The sequence below is a fragment of the Ornithorhynchus anatinus genome, chromosome 5 (assembly GCF_004115215.2).
Source record: "Ornithorhynchus anatinus isolate Pmale09 chromosome 5, mOrnAna1.pri.v4, whole genome shotgun sequence".
Taxonomy (NCBI): domain Eukaryota; kingdom Metazoa; phylum Chordata; class Mammalia; order Monotremata; family Ornithorhynchidae; genus Ornithorhynchus; species Ornithorhynchus anatinus.
In genome coordinates this window covers 47,715,503-47,737,591 of record NC_041732.1, presented here as the reverse complement: position 1 = coordinate 47,737,591, position 22,089 = coordinate 47,715,503, and the positions used below count along the sequence as shown (strand labels likewise).

Genomic DNA, 22,089 nt, shown 5'->3' with positions numbered 1-22,089 from the left:
AAGGTATCTCGCTCTTTTTCATTTCCTGGAAGATTCCATCCAAAATCCCTCAAAATAATTTAGTCAAATGTGCACTGTCTTTAACTGCAATGTGGCTTTCACACCAAAATCTAGCAAAGCACTTGCAGTGCAAGAAATACTACTGAGACCACTATACTTAAGCCTTATATCCTTAGACTAGTCCAAGTAGGCATGATAACAGTGGTATTTGTTAGGTGCTCACTGTATGCTAAACATCCTACTTAGCTCTGAGGTAGATGCAAAATAATCAGACAAGACACAGTCCCTGTACCACACAGAGCTCCCCAGTCTGAGGGAGAAAGGGTACAAGATCCCCATTTTACTGATAAAGAAATGAAGGCACATTTCAATCAACTGACCTGCCCAGGGCCACCCAGAAGGAAGGGGTCAGAACTGGAAATAGAACCCAGGTCTCTGACTCTCAGGTTCATGGACTTTCCACTAGGCCATACTGCTGAATCACAGCTGAAAGTAGTGCCCTGTCTGGCTCTTTTCCCATCACTGTAATAAAAGAGAGCTATGGGGTCCCTCCAAAACAATTTAAAGTCACCATGCTGGAATAGCACTGAGGACCCTGCATATTAATAATAATGGTATTATGTGGTACTACGTGCCAAGCACTGTCCTAAGCGCTAGAATCACAATACGCTTCCAATCCACTAGGATACTCTTCAAACTCAAAATAAGTTATGAGCATTATCAATAGGCTTTTGAGAGAGCCACCCAGGAATTGCCACAGCCTGATGAGGGTCCATTTGAAACCACGTACATAAGCCATGCAAATGACTGTGAAGAACTATGAAGAACTGAAGAGCAGGCCCAGGGGCTACCAGCCAGAGAAACCCAAGGTTAAGTACCACAAAGCTTGGGGACAATGAAGGCATCAAGCTTCATACCACATAGAAGGCAGAATTGCATGTGAAAGGAATTGAATCAACTCCAGAACTTTCTAAGAGTGACTACGCTTCTTGAAGGAAAGATACTCAAAGAGAGGTAAATGATGCTAAAATGCTGCATTTGCAAATTGATAATTTTTGCTACCTGTGGCCTTTGCCACATGCTGTCCTCTGAAGGGAAAAGCCTGACCCAGCACTAGGGAAGATGAGCTGGTTTCAGGCTGAAAAGGACATAACACAATCCCACTTTATGACCTGCAACATGTTTAGGCTTCCTTGCTACAGGCCCTGACAAATGCAGGTGGGAAAGGGGAAAACAGGGAAGGAAAAGGACCAACTTGAGCTAGTGAAATCTGGATCATATATCCTTTACCCAAGGGAGAAACCCCAAACCCAACCAAAAAAAAAAAAAGATCAGGACCCAGAGATGGGGAAGGGTGGGGTGAAGGATTCAAGTGGTTATTGTCAGCAGACAACCTTCCTGGCTGCGTGAAAAACCAAATGGAAGACTGTCTGGTGAAAAGTGATGTTCGGGTCATTCCTGGGACCAAGGGTCACTGCCTAACAGATATAGGTAACTCTAGTGTTTCTGATTAAAGAAAGGTACCTGATGACCTCTTTTTTTTTTTTTAAGGCTAAAGAAAGAGTACAGCTCCAATTATCTAGGTCTTTCAAGTTGGAGAAATCCAAGTGCTTGTTGGCAAGGCTAGATCAAATTTTAAGCAAGTAAACACTCTGAACCTTCACTTGGAGAGCCAAGAGTTCTCTCAGAGCTGGTATGCTCAGTAAAAACCCACAAGCTTTAAAGAGAAACATAGTGAAATAATTATAGATAAATAACCATCATGTCACAATAACTCTTAAAGAACAGTTCATCTCACCAGGAAAGGTGTAAACAAAAAACAAGGTATTTTTTTTTAAACTGGAATATAAGCAAGCGCTACCCACATCTTTAATTCAAAGTGGGCTTTTTCCCCTTCCTCCAAAATTCCCTTCACCCACTAATAACCACTGTCTGGCTATAATGATTTATTTGATATTAAAGTATTTATGTTGCTCTGATATTTGCAAAGTCTGTGTATAAATTACTTTTTTTTTGGTTGGTTACCCTACTTTCACTATGATTAGGAATTATGTGTTTAAAACTGGAATTCTGGTTTAAATCTCTTATCTGTTTCAACATAGGTGTTTTTCCCATATTCAAAAGATAGGCGTAGCCCTCCATGCCAGAATTTATCAAGGAATTGGCCACTTAATCACAGATTTCAAACAGTGCCAACTCATACTAAGGTTAAATACCAACCTATTTAACAGGATAGTGTGTCAGATTAGCTAGTTGGGTTCCAACATAAACATACCAAATGTGTCAGGACTGCCATTCAGCTTAATTATTACTGCAATACATACCTGTCAGCTAGATTGTTCTATCTGTCCAGTCAGAAAGCTCTATTTAAAATGAACTTTTTGGTTTTTGTTTTGGGATCCACCTTTTCCTCTCCATCTAAACGCCACCACGTTAATCCAAGCACTTATCCTATCCCCACCTTGATTATTCAATCAGCCTCCTGTGGTCTCCCCACTCGCGTCCATACTTCACGCTGTTGCCCGATCATTTCTCTACAAAACCATTCAGTCCATGTTTCCCCACTCAAAAACCTCCGCAACCAAAAAACTCCTTACCTATCAGCTTTAAAGCACTCAGTCACCTTGCCCCCCTTCTACCCTACCTCATTGCTTTCCTATTACAACCAAGCCCACACACTTTGCTTTTCTAATGGCAACCTACTCACTGCACCTTGATCTCATCTATCTCACCGCTGACCATTTGTCCTCATCCAACCTCTGGCCTGGAATGCTCTTTCTCTTCATATCCAGCCGACAATCACTCTCTCTCACCTTCAAAGCCTTATTAAAAGCACATCTACAAGATGCCTTCCCTAAGCCCTCATTTCCTCTTCTCCCACTCCCTTCTACATCACCCTTGTACCATTTATTTGCCCTTCCCTCAGTCCCTCAGCACTTATGTACATATCCATAGTTAATTTATATTAATGCATGTCTCCCCCTCTAGACTGTAAACTTGTTGTGGGCAGGGAATGTGTCTTCCAAATCTGTTATATTTACTCTCCCGAATGGTTTAGTACAGGTGCTCTGCATGCAGTCAGAGCTCAAATATTGATTGATTGGAAAAATGGGTTTGGGAAGCATCCACAGAGAGATGGTAGGTTGAAGTCATGGGGAGCAAATGAGTTTCCAAGGGGACTAGATGTATATGGTGAAAGAAGGGGAGTCAGAACTGGGACCTGAAGACCGTCAGAGTTGGGCGGTGGGAGGCAGAGGGTCTTCCCTCTGTGGCCTGAAGTCTTTCTAGCCCTGGTCATAGCTCAAAGTGCAGGTAGCAGGAGTGGCCAAAAAGTGAAGAAAAGGAGAGAGGGGCTGGAGGATTTCTATAGTGGAGTCTCTTGATTATTGGGTATCAATTCAATTTCAAAAAAAGAAAGGATTTGGATATTCCCCTCCAGGACAATTAGAGCAAATGCTATTTATAATGTGAAGTTTTATCGTATTTAAACTAAAAATTAGGTCATTTGTTCTTCTTTTCATCACTTGCTTTTCCTTAGATATAATTTTATTAATTCCCTTTTGTAGGTCCATCATCATAGACATACTGACTGAACCTGCATTAAGACATTTACTCATGCAATTTAAAATTAGGTAAGCAAAATTTGTCCACAGATCTTTACTTTATGAAAGTTAGGCAAATGGCGTTGTATATATAAAAAGGTACCAGTTAGGAGATTTTCACTCATCTAAATTATTTGAGCTGAGAATTCCAATGCTTATTTTTGTAGTGGGTTTAAATTGTAACCTCATCTTACAGAGGTTCCACTCAGGCACCATCTCTCTTCCCCAAACACTTTCAGAACTCACAAATAAGCCAAATACAACAAATTATTAATATGCTTCTACTTAATGATAAAATTTCCATATCTAATATAGTTTGAACTCAATTAGCATTTCTTCATTATTTTTTCTCTTCCAAACCCCCATAAGGTAAGAAATTGGGCCTCCTTACATTTTTACCCCAAGGGGGTGATGGTGGGAGAGGTACAGTTGAAGCAGTGTGACTGAGTGCGAAAGAGCACAGGCTTGGGAGTCAGAGGTCCATGGTTCACAATCCCAGCTCTGCCACTTGTCAACTGTGGGACTGTGGGCAAGTCACTTAACTTCTCTGTGCTTCAGTTACCCTCATCTATAAAATGGGGGATAAACTGTGAGCCTCACCTGGGAACAACCTGATTACCCTATATCTACTGTGCTTAGAACAGTGCTCTACACATAGTAAAGCACTTAACAAAATACCAACATTATTATTATTATTATTATTATTATTACAGTGAGGGACAGAAGGTGATAAATCCCATTCTAAGTCATTTCCCACGTACAATATTTCTTTCAGAGATAACGCTAATCCCTGGAGTTCTACCCCAGAAAGAGAGCCAAACAACTCAACGCAGTATCTCAAATAACTGATGAGGTAACTGAAGCAGCGTGGCTCAGTGGAAAGAGCACGGGCTTTGGAGTCAGAGTTCATGGGTTCGAATCCGGCTCGGCCACTTGTCAGCTGTGTGACTTTGGGCAAGTCACTTAACTTCTCTGTGCCTCAGTTACCTCATCTGTAAAATGGGGATTAAGACTGTGAGCCCCACGTGGGACAACCTGATTCCCCTGTGTCCACCCCAGCACTTAGAACAGTGCTCGGCACATAGTAAGCGCTTAACAAATACCAACATTATTATTATTTCCCCACTCCTCCCCCTCTACTCTGGCATGGCTCCATCAATCGCTCAGTGGTATTTACTGAGCGCTGACTTTGTGCAGAGCACTGTAGCAAGCGCTCGGGAGAGTCCAACACAACAGAGTTGGTAGTCTGGTGCCCCACCTATGACAAGCTCCATCTTTGGAAGGCAACCCCTTCCTTCTCTGAGGAGACTCAGAAGTCGACCTCGCCCACCACCCCGATCCATAATCCTGTCTGAACAAAGCCAAGGAGGCATGAGTGCAGAGTCTAACGTTCTGTTCTGTTACAGTTTTAAACATTTGACAGCGCCCTGAACTCTTTGGAAGGAATACATTCAAACAATACCCGTACAAGAACCTACAACCATTTTGGGGCAAACAGTTTATACCCCGGCTAAAATGCATGCTCTCTAGCCCATTCATCTTAACCTCAAGCACTGGTCCAGCTCCAAGAATAATCTGTTCTACTCCACTGGCAAATCCTTCTGGCTGAGAGCCGTCAGGTTGCGTGAATTAAAAAGTTTTGTACTCTGCGTTTTCCCAGACCGCTTTCTCCTGAAGATCACCGATGCACTGGTTCTGCTTGCGCTGAGCCATAGCGTGATAGGCCACGTCTGCCACGGCATAAATGGTGGGGCTCCAGCCTTTCCCAACTGGTGGTTATCGTACATTTTCACATATTTTGGATTGTATATCGGGAGGAATTTAAAGGGGTTGATCACGATCAGAATGCTCCCTACATAGGTAATATATTTTTCCTGCTTGAACCGACCTCTGGAGATTTTCCAAAAGTGTCTTCTCGTTCAGCGTCGGCAGGCTACACAGGTCGTCGTATCCTTCTTGGTGGCTGAGGGCTAGGAAACCCGCGTTCCACCAACCGGCGACGCTCCCTCCCGTCACCCCGCAGCCAAGACTGGAGGCTGCCGTAGTGGATCGAGCCATCCAGGTTCTTCTCCCGCCAAGAGGAAGCGGTAGTCCTCCCCCGCTCGACCGGTTCTCCAGCGCCAATCGGGGGCCACAGCATCATCCGCTGCACGGGGCAGTCCGTGGGGTTGAGGATCCATTTCCTCCCCTCCAAACTCCTTCACTTCTGCCAGCACGTAGCATTTGGCTTTGTCCAAGCGGAGCTTGGCGATTGAGGGAGTCCGATCACCTCGGCCGCCGTCGAGTTCCGCCGGGCGGAGACGGGGGCAGTAGATGGTCCCTTCGGCGAGGCGCCGGGGTAGAATGTGCAGGGTGTGTTCGCCGTCCTCGATTGCGTCGTCTTCCTCCAACATTCACTCACACTCATATTGGATCCTGTCCCATCAGCATCGACGGTGCATCCTCGGGACCGGCCGGTAAAGCTTCATGGCATTCACACTGCCGCAATCCAAAAAGACAACAAAAAGCCACGTCAAACATCATCACGCTCCCTTTTCACACATGTGCTTCCCCTTCCCCGTGATTGATTTTGGTGTCTGCCTAGCCTGCTGGATTGTAAACTCCGTTGAGGACGGGAATCACGTCCACTAAACTCAGTGGTGCTTTCCTACCTATTCAGTAAGAGGCAAGCCTTTAGGAAACAGTAGGGCGATTGGGCGTGACACTGAAAAACGGAAGCCATTAGTTTTCAACTGTGCAGAGAAAGACCCAATATCGACTGTTCCCTCTCAATAACAAGACAAAATGAAACTCTTCCAAATGTTCGTATTTTGAAGATAGAAGGGACCCATTTCATATCACAATCTGTTTCTAAGCCCCAAAATAAATGCTTCGGTAGTCACTAGTTCTAAATTCAAACCACGCTAAAATTCCAATTCTGTGCCCTTCTCCCTTGCTTTCCTTTTCTCCCACTCCCTTCTGCGTCACCTTGACTTGCTTCCTTTACTCACGTCCCCTTCCAGTCCCACAACACTTAAGTACATATCTGTAATTTTATTTATTTATATTAATGTCTGCCCCTCTAGATTGTAAGTTCGTTGTGGGCAGGGAATGTGTCTGGAATTGGAATTGGATTAATTGCTTCAAATGAATATCATCTAAAGATTCCCAAAGTACTGAGAGGCATCAGAGTATTAGAGGAGATTATTTATACTGAAAAACAAACCCATTACTAAAGAACCAGTCTTTCAACTAGTCTCTAATAAGATAGGGACTGTAGATGAAGCCAATTTAGACCAAACTAATCACAAATTTCTTTCATTTAGAGAGATCGCCTACTTGCACCGACTAAGGAAGGAACCTGGAACTCAGGAAAACAACTAATTAAGTGATAAAAAAACCTGCCAATGATCTTCAAATATTTACACTTTAAAGGCAAGCTGGGAAGTTCGATCAATAAATTAAAGCAGCTTATATGAATATAAAGTGTTATGGACTATTACTGATAGCAATCAATCTCAAAACGATGGTCTCCAAAAGCACTTACATGACTGGTTCCTGGAATATTATTGATAATGGCAATTTTCAAGATTCCTTTTGGTCTTTCTAATTACAAACAACAGGAGGTGACTCCCCTCACCAATTACAAATGCTGATTTCAATGGCCCAGTTTTCAAGTACCTAGTCGGAAAGCAACACTGTCGATCGATGGTACTAACTGAACGTTTACTGAGGGCAGAACCCTGTACCTAGCACTCGGAAGAATACAGTACAACAAACTTGGTATACATGTTCCCCGCCCACGACAAGCTTTCGATCTAGACAGATAGACACTGATGTAAATAATTACAGTTGGAAGTTGGAATACATTAAAGATGTGGTCCCTGGTCCCTACCCTCAAAGCGCTAACAGTGGACTAGAGTAGGCAAAAATTCTCCATCATATAATGGATAAGAGATTAGAAAAGATACAAATGATAAAACACACGCTGGCAAAATTAAGGTCTATACAAAGATGGACATATGACAGGCTGAGGTGACCGGGACAAAATTATGACCAGAAAAAATGGAGATTAAACCCCAATAAATGAGAAGGAATGTGGACCAGTGTTTAAAGCACGGGCCTGAGAATCAGAGGACCTTGGTTCTAATCCCAGCTCCACCACTTGTCTAGAGGGGGACCATGGATGAGTCGCTTCACTTCTCTATGCCTCATTTACTTCATCTGTAAAATGGGGATGAACACTGCACACCTCATGTGGGACATGGACAGTCCAATCTAACTTGTATCTACCCCAGCACTTTTTACAGTGCCTGTCATATAGTAAGCACTTAAAATAAGTGTCATATAGTAAGCACCATAAAATAAAATACAAAAAATTAAATGGAGGCTGTCACTTGGAAGAGGCAGCTTTTTACCAGGGCTTTGAAGATGGGAGTTGGAACTGTGGTTTAGCAGATTTAAAGTGGGAGAGGGCTCCATGAAAGAGAAAAGACAGGAGAGTTGAGGGCGAGGTATAGTTAAGTTAATTTGGGGAGGACCAAAGAGTGTGAAATTCAATGTGGATAGAAGAGAGCGGATAAGAAAGAAGGGGATCACTGATGGAGAGCTTTAAAGCCAATGGTAAGAGTGTGTTCTATATAGAAAAACAGGGGGCTGCATAAGTCATTTAAGTGGTCGGTGATGAGCTCTGAATGGTGTTGAAGATGTCAATATATTCAATTATTTACTCTGGTCACTTTAAAATGTTTTCATGCCCTTCTCTCTTCCTTTCTGCTTCTCCCACTTCCTTCTGCATCACCTTGACTTGCTCCCTTTACTCATGCCCCTCCCAGCCCAACACTTATGTACATATCTGTAATTTTATTTATTTATATTAGTGTCTGTCTGCCCCTCTAGACTGTAAGTTTGCTGTGGGCAGGAAATGTGTCTTATGTTCTTACACTGTACTCTCCCAAGTGCTTAGTACAGTGCTTCCACACTGTAAGTGTTCTGCCAATACAACTGATTAAAAGTGTGAACTTCTTATGCATAGGAAACACCCCTCATGCTTCTGTTCTACTGTTGTGCCATCATGTTTGGGGTTGGGAGTGCCTGGCATGGGCTGTGCTTCTGCTTCCCACAACCCTCCGGAAACTTGCGCTCAAAATGTGCTGTTCCTTTTTGGACTGCGGCGGGCCACGCTGGTCCGAGGGTTGCGCTTGCTTCCCAGCTCGCCGCTGGGGAGCAGGACTGATGAGGATTGAGCGGTATTCCACTGAGATGGAGCACTGTCAGAAGCTGAGCTTCACTGTGCTCTCAAAATGTGTCTTCTGGCCCACTTGTTTTCAGCTCCCCAAATGCAGCTCACCAGAGAGGAGCTGTTTTATTTATTTTAAATCGATTAATGGTATTTTTGAGCACTTACTATGTGCAGAACTCTGTATTGAGTGCTTGGGAGAGTCTAATAAGACAGAATTAGACGCATTCCCTGCCCATAAGGAGCCGACAGTCTAGAGCTGCCATCCACTCTCCTCCCAAGTCCTCCCACCTAGCAAAGCCGGGCTGAGATGAGCACAGCTTCAAGTCTAGGAGTCTCTGCTCGGCCCATGCCGGCCATATAGTAAGTGCTTTACAAATACCACTGGGGAACAGTAAACGCTTTAGAAAAGTCTCTCGAAACTATGTGAGAGGTTTACTGTTGCTCTCTATATTTCTCCAGCTCAAAGCGAGACATCTGGGTTCAGGCACATGCACTTTACCTTAGATATTCAAGAAAGTACCCATTTTCTTGGCTGCTTATAAAGTGGTTAATTTCTGAGACTAAAATAGTGCAGTCAAACTGAAAAGTAAAGAAAGTTCAAGCAAAAGAACAAGACTGGGAATCAGGACTCCTAAATTATCTTCCTAGTATCACAGATTTGGACAATTATATAACCTTTTTGAGCAATGCAACCACTGAGGCAGCGATGTTTCATATTTAGCCACCTTCCTGGGGATTTATTAGACATGTCAAGACTGAGTTGGTTGGAAGAAAAATGATACACTATTCCAAACACTGCTTCTATAAAGAAGCCTTGTTAGAAATCTAAGTTTAAATAAGAAGCTTTACAACATTTTTGGGATGGAGCAGATTTTCTGCATGCCGTTTAAAAAAAACAACCCACAAGCAAAAGCCAAGTCAATAAGCAGTACACTGGCTTCATTTAAACCCAGTTTTTCCACTATCACTCTCCTGCTGTCCCTATACCCAGTGTCAGTCGCTGACACAACAGTGTCATTGAGTTGTGTGTGCCTTTGTCAAGTGGTAAATCAAAGAACCCGGACAGTGCGATAAGCTCTCTCTTACTAAAAGTCTGGTTGATAACAGAGATGTGCTTGCTGCTGCACTCGGGGGCTTTTTAAAAGAGAAAACGCTCAAGTTTTTGCAGGTAAATACAGTGAATCCTTCTGAGGCACCATATTTCACCAAACGTGTCGTACAATATAGTAGCATCAGTGTCCTAATCACCAATATTTACAGATGTCCAAATTTGGCTGAGAACAGCAAAGAACTATTACTTGCAAATTCAGGACTGTTCAAAATTTGCTCTTTAAACACTATCCCTATTTGTAACTGGATGTTTGCTATTAAAAGCAATCGGATCAATCCTTTTCAAAGCACTATCAATCAACGGTACTGAGTGTTTAGTATGTGCAGAACATGGAATTAAGCACTTGGGAGAGTAGAACAGAATTGGTAGATGTGATCACCGCTCACGTGGAGCTTACAGCCTAGAGGGGGGAGATAGATTTTAAAATCAATTACATACAGGTACCCAAATGCTGTGGGACTGCGGGTGGGGTGAATATCAAGTGTTTAAAATGTACAGGTCCAAGTGCAAAAATGGAGGAAGACGCAGTATAAGCAGTTCTGATACAGAACCTGTCCTGTGATCAATCAATGGTTTTTATTGAACACTTACTGTGTGCGAAGCACTGTACTTAGGACTTGAGAGAATACAAGAGAGTTGGTACACAGGTTCTCTGCCCACAATAAGCTGACAGTCTAGAGTAAGGGGCTAAATCTAAGAGAAAAGGTGGAACAATATTTAACCCCCATTTCAGAGATGAGGAAAGAGAGGCACAGAGAAGTCAAGTGACTTGCCTAAGGTCACACAGCAGGCAGGTGGTGGAACTGGAATTCAAAACCAGGTCTCCTGAGTCCCATGCTCTTTCCAAGAGGTCCCACGGTTTCCCCCGCCACTCCCCCCCCCCGCAACTGGTTAGATCCCGAAGTCCCGGGAGGATGCACTGCCCCATGCTGACCTTCGTGAGCATCCCTGATTCTAGCTCTAGCCACCAAACCTTGGAGCAGCTCCGGAAGGCCCCTGGAGGGCAGAGGCCAACAGAGGATAGAGATCCCTGCCACTGAGGGACAGGCCCTCAAGCCCCAAGCCAGCTTCGAGCCTTCGAAGGAAAGAGGACGTGCAAAAGGGGCCTAGGATCCACCGGGTCTTGCAGGTGGTCTTGCCAATTTCAGGGGTCCGCCTGATCCTGAAGCAAACCCACTGTGATGTTTCAGAGGATGTGAAGACCCCCGGCCCCAGCCTCCGACGTACCCTGGGATGGTCCGAGGTCAGGGCGAAGTCGGAGATTCAAGTCTAGCACCCTTCAAAGCCGCTGGGTTAAACGCTATTGCTCTGGGCCCCAAAAAATCAGTGGCTCAGAACAGCTATGAGTGGAAGAAATCAGGGTAGCCAACTCCCGAGATTTACATGGGCCAAGAAAAAAAAGAGAGGGGGGTGCAATTTCCTGAAGCTTTCCCTCCCTACCCAGCCCAGCCAAACCTCAAGAAGCAGGTTCACCACTAGGATTTCTCCCACTTGCCCTGTCATTCGGCAGGTACCGATCTGGCCACGGGCTCTTGGTCTGCAGCATTTCGCTGGGCTCCAGTGGGTGTGGTGTTGGCCAGCTGGCCAGAAGGACCTGGGTTCTAATCCTGACTCCACCACATGTTTCTTGGGTGACCTTGGGCAAGTCACTTAACTTTCCTGGGACTCAGTTACCTCATCTGTAAAATGGGGAACAAGGACTTTGAGCCTCATGGGGGACAGGGACTGTGTCCAACCTGATTACCTTGAATCTACACCGGCGCTTGGCACACTTGTAAATTCTTAACAAGTACCATAATTATCATCATTAGCTTGGTATTGAGTTCGCACCATCTGAAGTTTAGTCCCGGACCCACATTTCCAGCACATGCAGCATTCCAGCCTAACAGCTCCAACACTCTAAGGAGGGGTCACCAACCAGCTGCAGTCACAGCAGAACACCTTCCTCTAACTCTTCATTTAAGGACAATAATTGGCGATCTCAATTCAGACTCTGCAGAAGCTATCATAACAGTTGTTCTTCTGGGTGTGCCTGACTTAGCATAGATGCCCGTGAAAAGGAAATTACGGTGGAAGTAGGAGGATTATTAGCAACAATAACAACACACACACACCACACAGGCCCTCAATATAACTTTTGGTACTTAGTGACTGACTTCTGTGAAATCTCATTGTTGAAGAACTATAAGAGATGTAAAGCAGTGGTATTTATGGGAAGAAATCTACAGAGCTGAAGAAAATAACTATGAGGAAATTGCCATGCTCATATCAAATGTGTTCCTAGGGAATCCTGTCAACAGCCAGCACCTAAATGATTCATGCTCCCGCCTGTCACACCCCTACGCAATTAGTCATCTTCCCGTTTTGTAAAGTAAAACAAAAATAACTTGTCATGAGGAGCCAATTTAATTCATCAAAGTTCCCTAGCCAATTAGGCAATGTCAACTAGTGGTTGGAATGTGGCTAAGTCGCCGGCGAAGCAAAGCTCCGGGCAGGACACCCGCTGCGGTCTCCCTGTTGGTCCGATGCTTTTTATTATATTTGTTAAGCACTTACTATGTGCCAAGCACTGTTCTAAGCATGGGGGTAGATACAAAGTAATCAGGTTGTCCCATGTGGGGTTCACAGTTTTAATCCCCACTTTACAGATGAAGTAACTGAGGCACAGAGAAGTTAATCGGCTTGCCCACAAGTGGTGGAGCCAGGATTAGGACCCATGTCCTCTGACTCCCAAGCCCGTGCTCTTTCCACTAAGCCATGCTGCTTCCACAAAATTTAGACAGAATGGACGGATGACCTGAGCTTTACAAAGAACAAGGGTAAAAATGACTCCTGAGAAGCAGCATGGCTCAGTGGACAGAGCACGGACTTGGGAGTCAGAGGTCATGGGTTCGATTCCCAGCTCTGCCACTTGTGAGCTGTGTGACAATGGGCAAGTCACTTAACTTTTCTGTTCCTCAGTGACCTCATCTGTAAAATGGGGATTAAATGTGAGCCTCAAGTGGGACAACCTGATTACCCTGTATCTACTCCAGTGCTTAGAACAGTGCTCGACACATAGTAAACACTTAACAAATACCAACACTATTATTATTATTATTATTATTATTATTATTATTGTTATTATTGTCCTGAGCACCCTCTGACCAAACAGACGTTACCCATGTTCTGAAAAACCATAATCGGCAAAATTTGATTCACTGATTGCGGACCTGGCCCAGGATTCATAAGCCCCTTCCGACATCACAGCCAATCACTGCAGATTCCTTCCCTGACCTGCTTCCCAAACGCTTTCCAGAACACAAACGGAGAGCTGGCTTCTCTGCACTACCCGAAAGTACGGTAGAAAAGGCTGTCTCAATGCAAAAAAAATATGCCCCCCGGCTTTTTTAATGAATTTTGTTAAGCACCTACTGTGTGCCAGGCATCATACTGTTAGGGTAGATACCAGCTAATCAGGTTTGGACAGTGGCCCATATGGGACTCACAGTCATAATACCTATTTTACAGATGAAATAACAGAGGCACAGAGAAGTCAAGTGACTTGCCCAAGGTCACAAAGTAGACAAATCCCGGAGCTGGGATAGGAACCCAGTTCCTTCTGACTCCCAGGCTCGTGCTCTAGCCACTTGACCACGATCCCTTAAACTCACCCAAATTCTTTGCTGCCAAAGAATGGAAAAAGCCGTGTTCAGGTGTTGTCGCCCTCCATCTCTCCCTCCCTGGACACAACCTGAAAGCCAGATACTCTGCCCTAACCAAAATCAGTAGAGAATCACTTTCATTCATTCATTCAATAGTATTTATTGAGCGCTTACTATGTGCAGAGCACTGTACTAAGTGCTTGGAATGTACAATTCGGCAACAGAGAGAGACAAGCCCTGCCCACTGACGGGCTTACGGTCTAATCGAGGGAGACAGACGGATAAAAACAAGACAACTTAATCACGATAAATAGAATCAAGGGGATGTACACTTCATTAACAAAATAGAGTAATAAAAATATATACAAATGAGCACAGTGCTAAGGGGAGGGGAAGGGATGAGGGGACGGGAAGAGATGAGGGGAGGGGAAGAGATGAGGGGAGGGGAAGAGATGAGGGGAGGGGAAGGGATGAGGGGAGGGGAAGAGATGAGGGGAGGGGAAGGGATGAGGGGAGGGGAAGAGAGATGCGGAAGAAAGAAAAGGCTGTCCCTATCTGGCTAAAATCTCTGCCCTTCTAACTTACCCTGATTCACTGCTGCTGTACAATGGACTGGAGAAGCCCTTGTTCAGCCACTGCCCGGCTTCGCCTCCCTGGCCCCCAGTACAAACTGGAAGCCGGAATCTCTTCTCTGTATCACAGGTGGTAGAAGAAACTGCTAAACCTAGGGAAAATCTCAGCGGGGCTACCTCCCCCCCATTCTGCGCTACTTTCAGATAAAGTGGAGAAACTCCCTCTCCTGGGGTGGCAAAGTAGGAGGTTATCATGGCTGCCGCTGCGGCTGGAATCCTAGCTCCACCTCAGCTACAGATTGGGATTCAAAAGTTAATAATAATAATAATAATAATAATGTTGGTATTTGTTAAGTGCTTACTATGTGCCGAGCACTGTTCTAAGCGCTGGGGTAGACATAGGGGAATCAGGTTGTCCCACGTGGGGCTCACAATCTTAATCCCCATTTTACAGATGAGGGAACTGAGGCACAGAGAAGTTAAGTGACTTGCCCACAGTCACACAGCCGACAAGTGGCAGAGCTGGGATTCGAACTCATGAGCCCTGACTCCAAAGCCCGTGCTCTTTCCACTGAGCCACGCTGCTTCTCCACAAAAGTTGCGCGTCGATTTTCAGGAAACCAGTTAAACAAATGAACCATTGAAGAAAACCCTGGAAGAGAGAAGTTCAACAGTGTGCGGAGGTGATCAGAAGAACTTTTCGTACTACAGAGTTCTTTAAAATAAAAGGAGATGGCTGTTCAACCTCAATTGGACACGTTTTTCACTCAAGTTGAAAAGCAGCAGCATTTTCTAGAGGTTAGAGTACTAGGACAAGTTAGCCTGGGAGTTAGAAGGTCCTGGGTTCTAATGCTGCTCCTCCATTTGTCTGCTGTGTGAACCTGGACAGGTCACTTGAATTCTCTGTGCCTCATTTACCTCATCAGTAAAATGAGGATTAAGACTGTGAGTCCAATGTGAGATATGGTCTGTGTCCCACCTGACTAGCTTGTATCTACCACAGCACTCAGTACAGTGTAATATGATGATCATATTATATCTCCTTATTTAATGTTAGGATGTTATGCTTTGAGTTTCTTCAATATAAAATAATAGTCTGGTGGTACAAAAGACAACTGTAATATTTAACACTACAGCACTTAATTCTAGTTTTAACAGAATATGAAGACAAAAGTATGAGGATAAAAGGCAATCTCCTTGGCTAAAAATGATTGATACTATTTTTAACAGCTGAATTTTTAAAATACTTGTTCAGGTTGCTAGCTAGATCCTTCCATTCAAGTAAATTTATATTGAATGCGAATAGAACAGAAAATATCCTACATTACTAAATTCAGAAAAGCACTCAGGTCAGAAAAATTAGAGTAAAATACGGGGAGGGGAAGTCAAGAGCCTCTAAATTTAATGTAATCATATGCTCCAGTGTCAGCGCAATTCAACCAACATCAGTGGCTCTCAAATTATTTCATCTCAGCTTTCCTACCCTACATTAGTAACCCATCAGATCTTTCACTTATATTGACATTCCCCAGATGCCCATCCTAGTCCTCTGCACAGAGGATGGAGCTCTCGATAAATGCTACTGTAAAAGAGAGGTCATTTCAATGACGGCTTGCTTGCTTTCTCCCACAAGAAGAGAGGTCGATGAGGGGAGGTGTAATAGCGAAGAATTGAAGCCAGCCTGTTGGGCTTTGCCGTGGATGGTGAAGAACCACCTAGGGTACTCCAAAAATTTGACAGGCTCAGTGGGAATTCATTCAGTCGTATTTATTGAGCACTTACTATGTGCAGAGCACTGTACTAAATGCTTGGAATGTACAATTCTGCAACAGAGACAATCCTAATGATAGGCTCACAGTCTAATCAATCCTGCATATACCTGACAACCAGGGCAGCACTGGTTTTGGGCTTTCTGGAACAGTGTCGGCTTCATACTGCGCTTATAATAATAATGATGGTATTTGTTAAGCGCTTACTATGTGCCAAGCACTGTTCTAAGCACTGGGGTAAATACACGGTAATCAGGCTATCCCACGTGGGGCTCACAGTCTCAATCCCCATTTTACAGAGGAGGTAACTGAGGCACCGAGAAGCTAAATGACTTGTCCAAGGTCACACAGCAGACAAGCGGGGGAGCCAGGATTAAAACTCTTGACCTCTGACTCCCAGGCCCATGCTCTTGCCACTAAGCCATGCGTGCTTATAAACCCCCTCTATATATTTCTTGATGTGGGCAATGAACATGTCTACTAACTCTGTTGTAGTGGACTCGCCCATGCGCTTCAGCACACAGTAAGTGCTCAATAAATTCCACTGACTGACTTCTCAGTGTGCCTCATCCCTACTCACTCAGACAAACAGCTTGGGGTAGTGGACAAAGCACGAGCCTGGGAGTCAGAAGGTCGTGGGTTCTAATGCCAGCTCCACCACTTGGCTGCTGTGTGATCTTAGGTAAGTCACTTTACTTCTCTGTGCCTCAGTTACCTCATCTGTAAAATGGGGATTGAGACTGAGCACCATGTGGGGCAGGGACTGTGTCTAACCCGATTTGCTTATATCCACTCCAGTGCTTAGTACAGCGCCTGGCACATAGTAAGCCCTTTAAAAATAACATAATTTTTATCATAATTATTATTATTACAGACCATGGCCCAGGGGTAATAAATATGGGTGGCAGAGTAGAGTCTGCTATAACTGTAATCAACTCCTTCCTGCAAGTTTACAGTCCAGGAGGGTTCTTTATAGGACCAAGCCTCCCTCTCTTTTTTTTTTAAATGTTATTAATTAAGCAATGACTATGTGCCAGGCACTGCATTAAGCACTGGGGTAGATACATGCTAATCAGACTGGACACAGTCCAGGTCCCACAGGGGGGCTCACAGTCTTAATCCCCATTTTATAGATGAGGTAACTCAAGCACAGAGAAGTGAGGTGACTTGCCCAAGGTCACACAGCCAACAAGCGGAGGAGCTGGGATTAGAACCCAGGTCCTGGCGACTCCCAGGACCATGCTCTCTCCACTACGCCACGCTGCTTGTCATCTGTCATTTTCCGCTGGAGACTTCGTCATTTTCACCATCAAGGTGAAGGAAAGATGAAGGAAAGATTCCATGGATAACAGGGAATCAGGGGAATGAGGAATCATGGGAAATGGGGAATGAAAGGTGAAGAGCAGCTGATAACTGCTGATAACAGAGGAGCACTGGCATTACGAGGGAAGGGTTGGATGACATATAATAAAGCGATACTTTTGGTGCCCACAAACAGCCATTATGGGTCCAAGATCCCCAATCCTTCTCCCAAGGTAAAACCCAAAACTATCATCCTTAAAACTTTACTATGATTTCAATGACCTAACAAAATCTTTTTAATATTACTCTTTCTTATTCTTAACTACATATATGGTCAAAGGTGAAAGGACTGGTAAAAAGTGACCAAACATTAAATAAAAATGTGTGCAATGGATTAGGCATGACAGAAGTAAAATTAAAGTATTTTATCATTTTGATTAGGAGTACTTTACAATCTATGTCTTTAGGAAACAAATGTTCCATCCTATCAATTTCCACATCGGGCAAAGGAGGGGTTCGCATAATTCCAGAGCTGTCTTAAATGCCACTGTAACTACAGGCTTCAAATCAGATGGATGTTTTTTTTTTTAATACGGCATTTGTTAGAGCTTACTATGAGCCAGACCCTGAACTAAGAGGTGGAGCTAGATACATGATAATCAGGTTGGATTCAGTCCATGTCCCATGTAGGGCTCAGTCTTAATCCCCATTTTAATGCTGAAGTAACTGAAGCACGGAAGTTCATTCATTCATTCAATCACGCTTACTGTGTGCAGAGCACTACACTAAGCACTTGGGAGAGTACATTACAACAATAAGCAGTCACATTCCCTGCCCACAATGAGTTTACAGTCCAGGGGATGGGGGAGAAGACAGACGTTAATAAAAATAAATAAAATAAACGTACAGATATGTACATTAAGTGACTTACCCTAGGTCACACAGCAGGCAAGTGGCGGAGCCGGGATTAGGACCCAAGTCCTCTGACTCCCAGGCCTGGGCTTTATACTCTAGACCATGTTGCTTCTACTCCAATCTGCCATTTCTGACATACAATTTAAGAAATTCAAAAGCACCACCGAAGAAGATGCACACTTAACAAACCCAAGTGTCCCTGATGGTGGAGGTTTAAGCTTTGTAAAACTTGCTCAGGCATCCATTAAGTTAAATGCCAACAAGAAAATGGTAAAGGTGTGGCAATATGACTACACTGATAAGAAATTTCATTTACTTTCCCTCTTAGGAACATAGTATGACAAAATCTTGGGTCCTGTTTCTCCCACATGACCAGTACAATCCTCAACAATACAATAAAGTAGTCACAATACTATTGATGGTGAAATTATTTAACCTAAACTTAGTATGAAACTTCATTACCGCTTAACTTCTGTGACTGCCACAAACAGGGAATGACCTCACCTTTTGCTTAACAAACACAGCTGCCTCATAACAGCTTTTATATATTTATACAAGGCTATCATTTTGGTCACTACCCCTTGTCTAAATAGGTCTTTATCTTTTCACAGATCATGTTTTCTGGAGTTTGGAAAATTATTCTGGTGGCTTCTGTTTCCCTAAAATATCTAAACACAGAACCATCCATTAGGCACAATATTCTGGATAGACTTTTACAAATGACCAGAAGTAGGAACTCCTGAGAGGTATAAGAAAATCTATTAGCACATTCCAAAATGTTTTTTGGTTGATTGATTGGTTTTATGGTACTTGTTAAGCACTTACAGTGTGCCAGGCACTGTACTAAAGCACTGGGGTAGATACAAGATAATCGGGTTGGACACAGTCCAGGTCTCACATGGGGTTCACAGTCTTAATCCCCATTTTATGGATGAGGTAACTGAGGCCCACAGAAGTGAGGCGACTTGCTCAAGGTCCTGCGGCAGACAAGTGGTAGAGCCGGGATTAGAGCCCAGGTCCTTCTGACTCCCAAGCCTGTGCTCTATCCACTTAGGCCACTCTGCTTCAAATGCTGGAAACCTTTCTTCAAATATCATTGCTGACTCAATGTTCAATTCATGTCTACCATCACTGCAAGATTCTTATCCTATGCTATTACTTAGTTCTTTTCCATTTCTTATTCATAGGATTTATTATGATAATCCTTAATGAACTCCAATGCATTCCATTCTGACAAATCCTCCAACTTTTATGAATAATTTGGGGTTATTAGCCTACCATCTGAAGTAGCAGGCAAGTGCCACTAAACCGATTTACAATCTGCAAATGATATGGAACGTTTAAGTCACTGCAATGAAAAAATACATCCAGTAATGACTTAGAATTTATTTACTAGTCTATGTACCCATAGTTGATTGTGCGAAAAAAATAAGCTATTTTAAATGTTCATTTTTGGGAAATGTTTCCCCTAAAGATATCATTACAGCATCAGATACCTTTAATAGCAGCCCATTTTTGTTAGAAAACATCCTACTTCCCTCTGTCTCAGCTCTGGCTGCTAAATTCCGTAGTTCCGAAGGAGCACCTATGTTTACAGGGACCTGAGAAAGCAACAGCTCTGGAGCAAGGAATGGGGTCAGGGGTCACCTCAACGACAGACTTTCAGTTCTGTGCAATTACAGAGAACCATTTTGGGTGTCCTTATGTTCTTCTGTTACTTTATGGTTCACCCCTCCCGCTTTCAAACAGACCCAAATTTTCCCTCTCATGAAAAAATAAATATCCTTCTGGGCCTCACTGCACCATCCAGCTATTTCTCTCCCATTCTCGTCCAAACTCCTTGATGGGTTTGTCTCTGCTCACTGCTTTCCACTTTCTCTCCTCCAACTCCCCTTCTTGATGCTCTACAATCTGATTTCCCCACACCACTCTTTCGAAGGTCACCAAAAACCTTTCAGAAGAATCTGGCAGATCTGACTCTGTCCTCACCTTGCCCGACTGCTTGGCTGCTTTCGACAATGTAGACCACTCCCTTCTCCCGGAAAGACTATCTAAGCTTGGCTTTCCTGACAGCTCCCTCCTGATTTTCTTCTTACCTTGGCAGTCTCTTTTTCCCAGCTCTCCCTCTGTTTCTCCTTCCGGCACACTAGGTGTCCCCATGAGGTTCTGTTTGGGGTCTCCTCCTCCTCCTGGGCCCAGTTCCTTGGGGAGTTCTCTGAGGATGACTCCCAAAGCCTACCTTACTGGCCCTGACTTCCCTCCTTCTTTGTAATCGTGCATTTCTTTCTCCCTGCTGTCTGGCAAGCTTCACATGGATGTGCCACCCACAGCCTCAAGCTTCTTATGTCCCAAACTGAACACCTCTCATCTGCCCTGCTAAATTCTGTCCACCACCTAAGTTTACCACCAAAAGACACCACCACCGCCTTCCCAATTTTCTCTCAAGCCCATAACCTTGCCATGACTCTTAACTACCCCCTTACATCCAACTCCCATACTCAGTCACCCAATCCTGTCATTTCTTCCTCCACATCACTTCTAGAATTGGCCCAGTCCTCTCCCTCCCAACGGCCACCACACAGGGCCTCACAACCGGCATATCCAAATGAATACTGAATCAGCCGCCTCGCTGACTTCCCTGTTTCCAGGCCACACTTCCCTCTGCTAGATCATCATTTTTTAAAAATGTTGTTCTGCATGCATCTCCCTACTCCTCAAAAACTGCAAATGGTTTTTCAGTGCTTAGTACAGTGCCTGGTACACAGTAAGCACTTAAATACTATAATTATTATTATTACTATTCCTCTCACATTGAACAGAAACTCCTAACATTGGTATTAAGGCTCTTTCCCTAATTATCTACTCTCTTCAATAATAATAATGATAGCATTTTTTAAGTGCTTACTATGTGCCAGATACTATACTAAGCTCTGGGGTAGATGCAAGATAATCAGATTGGACACAGTCTCTGTTCCACATAGGACTCACTGACCTAATCACCTTTTTACAAATGAGGTAACTGAGGCACAGAAAAATGAAGTGACTTGCCCAAGGTCACCCAGCAGACAGGTGGTGGAGCCAGGATTAGAATCCAGGTCCTTCTGACTCCTAGGCCTGTACTCTATCCACTAGACCATGTTGCTTCCCATGCCACATCTCACTCTTGATTCCTCCCAAGAGATCCTATTCATTGCACCCAAATTATTGTCCATCCCCCATCTCTGAAACACCCCCCGTCATATATATAAATGGGGGGGGGAGAGAAATGTTCCATATATATATGGAATATTTCCCCCCATTTATAGATATAGATATAGATATGTGTATGTATGTCCATATATATAGAGAGAGAGAGAAATAATGTCCTCTTTCAATCGACAGATAGATGTCTCCAAAAGGCCACACTCTCCGCATCTACAAAGCCCTTCTGGGATAACACTTACTCCAGGATTTCTGCAATTAATTTCTAATCTCTCCACCTAATTCCCCAACTCCCTCATTAGCACCTTTATAATAATAATAATAATAATGTTGGTATTTGTTAAGCGCTTACTATGTGCCGAGCACTGTTCTAAGCGCTGGGGTAGACATAGGGGAATTAGGTTGTCCCACGTGGGGCTCACAGTCTTAATCCCCATTTTACAGATGAGGGAACTGAGGCACAGAGAAGTTAAGTGACTTGCCCACAGTCACACAGCCGACAAGTGGCAGAGCTGGGATTCGAACTCATGAGCCCTGACTCCAAAGCCCATGCTCTTTCCACTGAGCCACGCTGCACCTTTAGATCCTTCTGATCTAAACACTTACACACCCTAGGTGTAAGTTCAGGTTTTATATATTCTCTACTTCCTGATATCTGTAACTGCCATCCAGCCAGAGAGACACTGGAGTCAAACTCTCTGAGAACTGGGATCACGCCTACTAATTTGATTGTACTCTCCCAAGCCATAAAT

General features: G+C 43.9%; 2 protein-coding genes across 2 annotated transcripts in view; both read right to left on the bottom strand.

Moving 5' to 3' along the window:
* Window positions 1-5,315, bottom strand: part of MYO9A (myosin IXA) — a 227,547-nt gene extending 222,232 nt beyond the window's left edge. The window contains exons 1-2 of the mRNA XM_029065937.1: window positions 5,265-5,315; window positions 5,148-5,231 (exon numbers count right to left, since the gene is read on the bottom strand). Coding sequence (XP_028921770.1) covers window positions 5,148-5,231; window positions 5,265-5,315 — 135 coding nt within the window. The remainder of the gene's footprint in view (window positions 1-5,147; window positions 5,232-5,264) is intronic.
* Window positions 5,316-5,775: 460 nt separating this feature from the next.
* Window positions 5,776-22,089, bottom strand: part of LOC120638402 (RNA-binding motif protein, X chromosome-like) — an 88,362-nt gene continuing 72,048 nt past the window's right edge. Inside the window, exon 3 of the mRNA XM_039912207.1 lies at window positions 5,776-6,080. Within this exon, the coding sequence (XP_039768141.1) occupies window positions 6,026-6,080 (55 nt within the window). The 3' untranslated portion in view covers window positions 5,776-6,025. The remainder of the gene's footprint in view (window positions 6,081-22,089) is intronic.